Raw genomic sequence first — 10,013 nt, forward strand, 5'->3', positions numbered from 1 at the left:
TTTACACTAGTGGATATCACCTACCTGATATATTGTCCCTGATGAATGTAGTCTACGAATTGCGCCAAAAGAAACTAACAATGTTCTTGTTAAAATCATTCAAAATTGATCACAACACTTGCAGGAAAAACGTTAGTTTAAATACCAAGCCGGTTTATTCTGGCTAAAAACAGCTGGCTTCTGCTGGATTGAATGTCAAAATGCAACACACATACAGAATGCAACAAAATGCAAAAGTGCATTGAGAAGCTCTCTATCTATCACGCTAAGAAATGATTACACAGGATTTCGCCGGCATCTGATAAAAAAATCAATTTGCTTGATTATTTTTCTACCGAACGGAATGCATAAATTATATACTATACAACTTTTGCACAATTTAGATATATTTCGGTTATTGGCTATTGGCATAGATATGAGTGCACTAAATTTGGCTAATAAATCCTTATAAAATAAATCTCGCTTAACTTTTCAAAAGGACCTAAGTAACATTTTTTTATGAATTAATTTGAATAGCGCAATCAACAGAAAAACATGGAAGCTTTTGATTGCAGTACTCAAATTAATTCATGAAAAAAATGTTACTTAGGTCCTTTTGAAAAGTTAAGCGAGAAATATCTATAGATTGTTAAAAACTCTCCTACAAACTTGAATGCAATTTCAGCAACAAAACGTTCAAGAGCTCTTGCTTTCTCTGGCATTGTAAACGGCACTGATGATTTCATTTCAATTTGGCCGTTTCCCATTTCCACGTTGCAAAACTCTATTTTTTCAGCACTCGTAATATTCATCCAACTCGGCAAGCCTCGTTGGACGTACAACTCGTGCTAAAAAATCATCTTTTTGCAACTTGTTGCACAAACTACTATTAATCCACTCTTGAGCATGCATTAAGGATTTTATTACTGACCAATATCAAAAACTTTTCCAATTCTGAACAATTGAAAATAACAAAAAATAGTAAAAGTACTCTGTATAAAGCCGGTCTGAGCATTAAAGAGATAAGAAAAAATAATAACACATTTGAGTTGCATAATGTTCATTAAAGCACCCATGTCATTGATATGGAAAAGTAGGCCGTTTTATCACTCAAACGCCAACTGTAAACCAGGTATTATTATCAGGAATTGCAAAAAGAAAGTTTTTTATTGTAAATCAATAGTTAATTGATTGTTTTCAATAATTTAACGATTTGTACTCAAAATTGATTATAGTTGCAGTTTAATGGAACCATAAAGATGTGTCAAATATTACTTTTTGTTGTTTTTTTTCGTGTAACCCGTTGACTCAAACTCTACTCCGGGTCCATCCCTGTTATTCCCCACGGTAATTAAATTTGCTTCTATGAGCCTCTATTTTAGATCAATAACAGACGTTCCTAAGCCACGTTGCTCAAATGGTCACTGTTTTAGGCCTGATCCAAATAGTTTTATTAAATAGTCCCCTTCAATAACATCACTGATCACCGTTTTCACCATTATCCTCATCACTCCAACTTAACACTGGGTCTATTCCCTGTGCTAAGTTGAGTCTCTCGACTCAAACTCTACTCCGGGTCCATCCCTGTTATTCCCCACGGTGATTAAATTTGCTTCTACGAGCCTCTATTTTTGATCATTAACAGACGTTCCTAAGCTACGTTGCTCAAATGGTCACTGTTAAGGCCTGATCCAAACAGTTTTCTATAAAATAATCCCTGTAGCATCACTTATTATCGTTTTCGCCACCATCACTATCATAATTACTATTGTCACTGTCATCAAAAATATCTTATTTACATTCATGAACACACACACAATTAATCGATCTTCAAAACAGCGCTGTTATATATCATATACAAACCGACACTTCCACTAGCTTTCATTGGACATGTACCGAATATTTTACATTATTTCTAGTATAATTATAAAATAATTCCCACTTCTAGCACCTCAAATCAAAATTGCATTTCCTTCTTCATACCCATTGCAAACATGTTCCCATCCCATTTAAATTAACTCAATCTTCTGCCTAGCTTCTTCTGTCTACACCACCAATAACCAACTTATGTATTAACCTTTTCACTAACATCGAGATCAGCAATCATCACTACTATCCCTACTACAATGTTAACGCAAACAAAAACTAGTCAGTCATTTTTTTCTAAATTTGCAGTTGCCATCAAACGAATGAAGCTCAAAAATTAATAAGCTTATTATTATAGATATGATGACAAAGAGAGAAAACTCGAAGAAGAAGAAGTGCATTTTGAAACAATAATAACGCACTAGATTTTGATAAATATGACTCGTTTAAAATTTATTTTGGAATTTATTTAGTCTATTTAATAGGCCACAGTTCAGAACCGTGCGCCCAGCAATCATCAAAAATTCTCAACTTAACAACGCCGAATACTGTTGCTACGGGCCTGTTGGTCCTCAACAGCTTCGAAATTGCCTCCAAATAAGGTTCAACAGGTAATAAGTTTACAGACATTTCTTGAGCTTCGAATTGTTGATAGGCTTAGGAAGTCTTGTGGTAGATCTTTATGTCTATGGATCTACTGTCAATCTAGTCAAAATTATGTCGCACTGTGTCATTGTAACTCTGTCTGTCTTAATTATCTTATGTTTCCTGCGTTATTCAGTTCAATTCTATACTCATTGTAGATTATGTTACGTTTTGATGTCAGTTCATTGTCTCTATTGCTAAAGGTCACCTCCGCTCAGGCGAGTATCCTAGTTCAAGCACCGCTTAAGAGTTAAGCGAAGGTGAAGAAATGGTCTCTAAGTTGTCTAATAGTCTCAAAGCCTTACACGCAAGCGTAGCATAACTGTAATTGTATAGGTCGTGGTCAGCTATAGGACAAGGATGTTATCGATCATTTAGTAATTTGCGTTCGATCATTTAGTAGTTTGTCAATAACTCATTCCAAATGGGAATTTTAAAATGTGTTGTATGGTGGACTTCTAGTGTGAAGGTTTTTCTACAACTCTGCCTAATGTTTCTTTGTTCGATATCCACTAGTAACGGAGTTAAAGCTATAGTTCCAGTAACTTAGACTAAATGATAACAAAATTCCAATCATTTAGTTAAAGTTACTGCAACTAGCGCTATAACTCCGTTATTAGATAATTCTAACAACACACCATTATGCAGATTTGTAGAAAAACCTTCGCACTATTAGTCCACCATACAACACATTTTAAAATTTAGCTTCTGGAATGAGTTATTTACAAACTACTAAATCAGGCCTGTCCAACCTTTTGAAGCCACGGGCCCATTTTCAGAATGGTCACTTGCGTGCGGGCCAGACAAAATTCAGTACATTTTTTTTTTTAACATCTTCAAAATAACCAAAATAAAATACATTTTTTCCCGAATAGCATTTAGTTTTACAGAATGGATACAAAATTTTAAAAGAAGCACGAATTAAATCCTGTTTGAACAATTTTTTGTGCGCTTATTTCCTTTTTCTTTTTACGTGGAATTGTTGGCTTCTTTCCAATACTCGACGCATATTGATTTCACAATCGGTGATCGAATTTCGCAAGCACGTGATGAAGATCAACAAATGCTTTTACTGCATTCATTCTTGATAAGAGTTGTTCAAACAGATGTGTACTTCTGAAGAGAAAGAATTTTTTTGCGAAAAATGTGTCTTCTGAAATTTAGATTTGAGCACGTTGCTGCATTGGAGGTCAATTATCTCTATTTGAAAAAAAATTCTAAGTACATTATTCAAACCAGTGAACGGTGTTGAGGAACTGTGTTCTCAAAAATAAACGAATAGGTTTGAAAATTTCTGTTCGAAGGATTCGACTGTTTTCTACCGGAATTTGAGAAATGTATCAGTTTTCGACAATCAATTGTGACAAGTTGTTTCAATTTTGTTTCAATAATTTGCATGTTGGATAATAAATCCTTGATTTGCAGCTTTATGTTCATGTCATTGAGAATATTGAAGACATCTACTATAAAGGCCAAGCAACTCACCCATTCAGGATCATGCAGCTTGGGCATTGGATTTGCTTTATCTTGTAAAAATGGTGTAATTTCCTTTCGAAGAGAATAAAATCTCTCAAGCAAGGTACCACGGATTAGCCAACGAACTTCGCCAAAACACAGCAAATCAAAAGTTTCCTCACATAGGAAAAGTTGTTTTTTTTTTAATAACGAGCGTCGCTGCATCACGAATATTGATAGTTTTTGCACATAGATCTTTTTTGGTGAAAAAAAAAGAGTTGAAGCTTCTTCATACGAGTTTTAACAGCTTTCCTCAGATCTATACCTGAAATAGTCGTTTCCTTTATTGTAATCTAAAGATGATTTCTGTCCTGGATAGCTTTCATCAGTATTGTCGAAATCTCATTAACACCAAAACTGGCCCGTACTACATTATTCGGCTCCATGCTGGCCCAGATTTAATTCTTATAATTAGTAATAACCTACAGTATTTATTATTAAATAATAAGGAGGAGATTTTCGAGTCAAAGGCTTTCGGGCCGCATATGAAGTATTTTTTCTTACACGCCACGGGCCACGAAAAATGGAGCTAAGGGCCGCATCCGGCCCGCGGGCCGTACGTTGGGCAGCCCTGCACTAAATGATCGAACGCAAATTACTAAATGATCGATAACATCCTTGCTATAGGATTCACTTTTCGGTGGCAAAGAACAGCTTCATCACGCCTATTCCCAATCTATTAGAAAAAAAGTTATCGAGAAAGAATCCAATGTAAGATTGTTTGCATACCATCGTTTTAACTTGTGGTATTTTTAATTATGACTGGCTAAAGTGAGACATAACAAAATAAGAAGGTGCCACGTATCTAGTTTTGATAAAACTTCTACTCAGTGAATCCAAGAGTCAATTCTCTATTAATGTATTGATGATATTTTCTACTGGTTAATCCCTACCTAGCTATGTTTAAGCGTGGCTACGACTCATCATCATCAAGGAACGCCTCAGAAAAGTATTGCCGCAGAAAAGAGATCTCACATCATTATCACTGATGAAAAAGGCCTCTACCTGCCTGCACCACCATTCAAGGCTCCAAGATACGATGTCCGTTGAATCACATGCACATGCGTAAAATCAGTAGGTCAATGCCAGATTATATGTGACACGGCATTTAACAGAAAATAGTCAACATGTGATATCACGACGACGACAGGATATGTCTTTGGTTGCCATATCAGTGCTAATGGCGTACACCCACCCATCGCGGCAAGATAACATATCCGAGGGGAGGGAAATATTACTTTTTTTTGTTGAAACAATTCGATAAAGGTTAGAAGGTGCAAAATTTGATGGTGCTCTACAGACACCATGGATGGGAGAGGGTTAATAATAAGTTATTTTAATTATGAATATGGTTGGCGCATGTGAATAAATGTCAAATCTAATCAATTTACAGTTCTTTTTGATCGAAATTGATTTAAATGACGCTAAAAGTAGCCTCACACGTTAGGAATCTTGTCCATTGATTTTGTTCCCATGTGCTTCCAAAAAGGCGAAACTCATGCAATTTCGTCGCGAAAAGTAAAACAAATCTTTGTTAATGCATAGGCTGGTTTACAGCTCGGACTCTCGGAGATTTCCGACAGGATTGAATTTCAAATCAGGCCGAAATTCTATTTTTTTTGCAACGGAATCCCATAAATCCCGCCCATACATATGGGAGCGTAATTTACAGACAAGCTCCTCATCTGTAAACTAACCTTAAAGCACGTGAGGACCGAAATCCGAACAAATTTTCTCTTAGTTTGAAACTGCCTTAAATTCGATTTTGTTCGGCCGATTTATAAATTATTTTTTGATGTCTTTTTTTACAGTGGATGATTTTGAAATACACATATTTGGTATTAGATTCCTGCATAAAATATTGAATTTGTTTGAATAATATTTTGGAGCTCTTTGGAAAAATCAATGAAAAAACGGGACAAATCAAGGATTTTTTAGATTACGACAGGACAGCACGATAAGGTCTAAAAAACGGGACTGTCCCGTTAAATACGGTACGTATGGTCAGCCTATTACAGCATGTAACACATTTTTTTCTCAATCTTTACTAAACCATTTAGTAATATAATTCGGTTCAATGGCGCTTAATCAGGTTTTTTCGGTTAAATAAGTTTTATACAGCCACCATGGCTGTTTTTCTGTATCTCGATGCCCAAGAAATGCTTTATATCACCTAAAGATGTTATTTCGAAATGATTGCTCAAATGCCACCACAAGATCATCTACGTATACGACCAAGTAAGTAGACTTCTTGCCATTCTTTCGGACATACAAGCATGAATCATTATTTGATTGCACGAATCCCATCTGCTTTATCAAAGGTCTTATTCCAAACGCGTGCGGCTTTAGACTGTACAAACTCCGGCGTAGATGACACACAAGATTACTGTCCGTGACGTTGGATCCCGGCGGTGATCGCATGTAAATATCTTCTTCCAGTATTCCGTGTAAATATGCAGTCTTAACATCAGCATGCTTGATAACCATATTTCTTTGACTTGTTATCGACAGCAATACTCGAAACGTAATCTGCTTCACTACGGGGGCAAACACTTCATCATAATCGGTTCCATATTTTTGCATGAACCCTTGCACTACTAAGCGGGCTTTGTAGCGTACCACGTTACCAACATACATCTTGCCATTTCTACTAGCGTTCTATTTTTTCGCTCAGCAACGCCGTTTTGTTGCGACGTATAAGCAGTCGTAAACTGGGGTGTTATTCCTTTGGCTCGATAAAATCTTTCAAGCTTTTTGGATTTGTATTCTCCTCCTTGGTCCGATCGTATAGCAGCAGGATATCTTCCAAATCTGAACCATTTCTGTATAATCTTGATTTCGTTCGATAGCATCTGATTTTCGTTTAAAAAACCCTGATTAATCCACCTAGCGGTGATGATGCCTTTCTCGTGCATTATAAAAATAGTATTTTGGCCATAACTCTTGGGCCCATAGTCCGATCCCAGGCCAGGACAGTCCAGGCCAGTTTTCAATAAGAAACAATGGGAGAGTATTCTACGTCGAATGCAACTTGTTGCGAGTAAATCGGTTAAGGATAAGTGCCTGAAAAATGAGTGACATTTTTTAAATAAATTTTTCTATAAAATGGTGGTATTTTGGCCATAACTTCCGAGCCCATAGTCCGACCTGACCAATTTTCAATAGGAAACAATGGTAGAGTATCCTGCGTCGAATGCAACTTGTTGCGGGTAAATCGGTTGAGGATAAGTATCTGAAAAATGAGTGACATTTTTTTACTCAATTTTTCTATTAAAAAAGTGGTATTTTGGCCATAACTCCCAATCCCATAGTCCGATCTGACCAATTTTCAATAGGAAACAATGGTAGAGTATCCTGCGTCGAATGCAACTTGTTGCGAGTAAATCAGTTGAGGATAAGTATCTGAAAAATGAGTGACATTTTTTTTGGGCGGGTGCGCACAGCCACACATACACACACACACACACACACACATACACACAGACATCACCTCAATTCGTCGAGCAGAGTCGATCGGTATATAACACTATGGGTCTCCGGGCCTTCTATAAAAAGTTTGTTTTTGGAGCGATCATATAGCCTTTACCGTATACTTAGTATACGAGAAAGGCAAAAATACGCTGTGGCAAAACGGCTGTAGTCATCAATCACCACCATAAAATACTGCGCTTCTCCTGGCGATACTCTATTCATTGGCCAGCATATGTCTGTATGGACCAAATCTGCTATCTTCGTGGACTGTGAGTGAGAATGCTTCGGGAAAGGTAGTCGTGTCATTTTTCCTTCAAGACAACATTCACAAACTTCATGGATACAGCAGTCTCGTATAGAAATAACGGTTGCAAGTCCCTCGCGAATCAGTCGTTGGATTCCGTCAACGTCATGATGTCCCAGCTTACGATGCAAGTTATGCAAGCAATCCTTTGGATGTTGTTTCGTAACGGCCATCACATTATGTTGTGCAACTATTAAGACCACCTAAGACCACCTCGTCTAATAGCCACCGCAGCAATGTGATTGTTGTGTTCAATAAAACATTCTTTCGCAGTAAACCGGATTTCCCGTTACGCTGGGATATGGATACTCTGAAGTAGTGCGTAACGGTGTAAATCCGGTCATATCACCAGGCGCGGTACAACACTGAAGCTGACAATATGACGTCTTTAACCCCGAATCCCCGTGTCAGGCGACCCGTGCTGAGGGGATGAATGGCCTGGGGGGTGAAACAATTAGCCAGGCAGTTAACGGAGCCTGTAATGCTGGGTAGACACTTTTCGTGTTGCATTACGGAGTAAGATCTACCACACTGTACTCTAGTTCTTACTATTCTTGTTGATACTCATGAGTGATGGTCGGAAGAGTATGCAAGGACTATAATTTGCTTTTATATGACCTATTTTTGCGCCTTTTGGATGGAGTCAATGGAGTAAATTGTAAAAACGTAACTCAATCTTAGGCTGGTTTTCGAAGCCGACGACATGAATCTCCAAGCTCCAGAGCGCTGATTAATTAGGAAAGAAGCGGATACGAATTTGGAGGATCTGCTGAACCCTCTGACTAATTAGAGTTCTGTGTAAAGGTGAGTTTCGGAAATTCCAAACGCAATGAAATCAGATCTCTATACAAAAACGAATTCGGAACTCATAAGAAGAACCAAAAATATGTACCGTGAGCGTGCCTTATTCTGCGCGGCTCCTAATTCTGCGCACTTTGACACTAAAACATTTTTTAAAATTTTCTTTACTGTTATTATTAAATTTACTTACACGTCATCAAAAAGTTGGGAATTTATTGTTGTCATGGGCAGATAATAAAGTAATAAATTAGCGTTGATAAAGGGAATATGAAGAAAAACAAAATCGGTAAAATCGAAAATGTCAAAAAATGGCCTCCATTAGCAGCAGCGCTAAAACGCACATAAACAAATTTTTCTCGAAATTGAGCAAAAAAAAGATTTGGACTCATTTTTTTTAAAGCGAAGTGCAAAAGCAGATCATTTGTTGCTTTAATATGATGAAAATCGGCTTTCAGAGTGTAATCTCTATCTTATAGAAAGCATTTTATGTTGCGCAGAATATGGCACAAAATTTACTTTCTGTTCCTAATTGTGCGCGCGGAATGCATAGGTACAATAAGCCTGGCTTGTCACCCCAAATTGAACGTAGCAACTGTTTTGGCAAGGAAACATATTTCAAAATGCTGGAATAAAACAAGAAGGGCAAAAAAATGCGAAGATAGATTATCCGGAAAGAGACAAGGGATATCTGCTACTTGGCCTTGCGCACCACATCTCCACTGAGCGTTTTTTAAACTTCGAGGTATCTAATCTTAATGTGTATATCACGTGACTAGTACCCTAGTAGGGTATGATGGGGCAAGATGGGTCGCCTAAGGCGAACCCTGAATATCTCAAAACAGAAACATTTTAATTCAACTTTTCAACATGGATCTATAAAAATAGCTCATAATCTGTATGAAATAACAAAAACTCCACTTTTTATTCCATTTCGAGTCATTAAAGTAGAAGTCTATTTTACTGGCAATCAAAAAATGGCGGGGTAAGATGGGTCAAACAGCGGGGCAAGATGAGCCATCTTTAAATACTGCAATTAATATTGTCTTTATTCCCAATATTGAATTACACACAGATAGATAGCTTTATTGCCAATGATTATATTGAATAAAAAATAATTTTTAAGCCTTGGATAAAGAAATGGCTCTTCATTTAAAAATGTCTGCAAATTCTTATGAAAACAAGCCGTCTAAGTATTGCTTTCTTAAAGACGATAAATAGACATTTTCAATAAACAAATGAACAGCATTATGTCATAAGTAACCTTAAAATGATTAAACTTCAGTATGTGCTGACCCATCTTGCCCCATTTGTAAGTTCATGTTAGAATGTCTAATTTTCGATCAAATTTATTCATTTCAACGCAGTTAGTATAACATCACCTACATTACTTATAATAATACGTTCACTATGTTACTAAAAATGTTTAAATTTT

At 36.8% G+C, this 10,013-nt stretch overlaps 1 protein-coding gene across 1 annotated transcript in view; it reads right to left on the reverse strand.

Moving 5' to 3' along the window:
* Positions 1-384, reverse strand: part of LOC134204153 (ADP-ribose glycohydrolase OARD1-like) — a 50,612-nt gene extending 50,228 nt beyond the window's left edge. The window contains exon 1 of the mRNA XM_062678979.1: positions 25-384. Coding sequence (XP_062534963.1) covers positions 25-99 — 75 coding nt within the window. The 5' untranslated portion in view covers positions 100-384. The remainder of the gene's footprint in view (positions 1-24) is intronic.
* Between the last annotated feature and the right edge of the window lie 9,629 nt (positions 385-10,013).

This window comes from Armigeres subalbatus, unplaced genomic scaffold, assembly GCF_024139115.2.
Source record: "Armigeres subalbatus isolate Guangzhou_Male unplaced genomic scaffold, GZ_Asu_2 Contig423, whole genome shotgun sequence".
Classification (NCBI taxonomy): Eukaryota; Metazoa; Arthropoda; class Insecta; order Diptera; family Culicidae; genus Armigeres; species Armigeres subalbatus.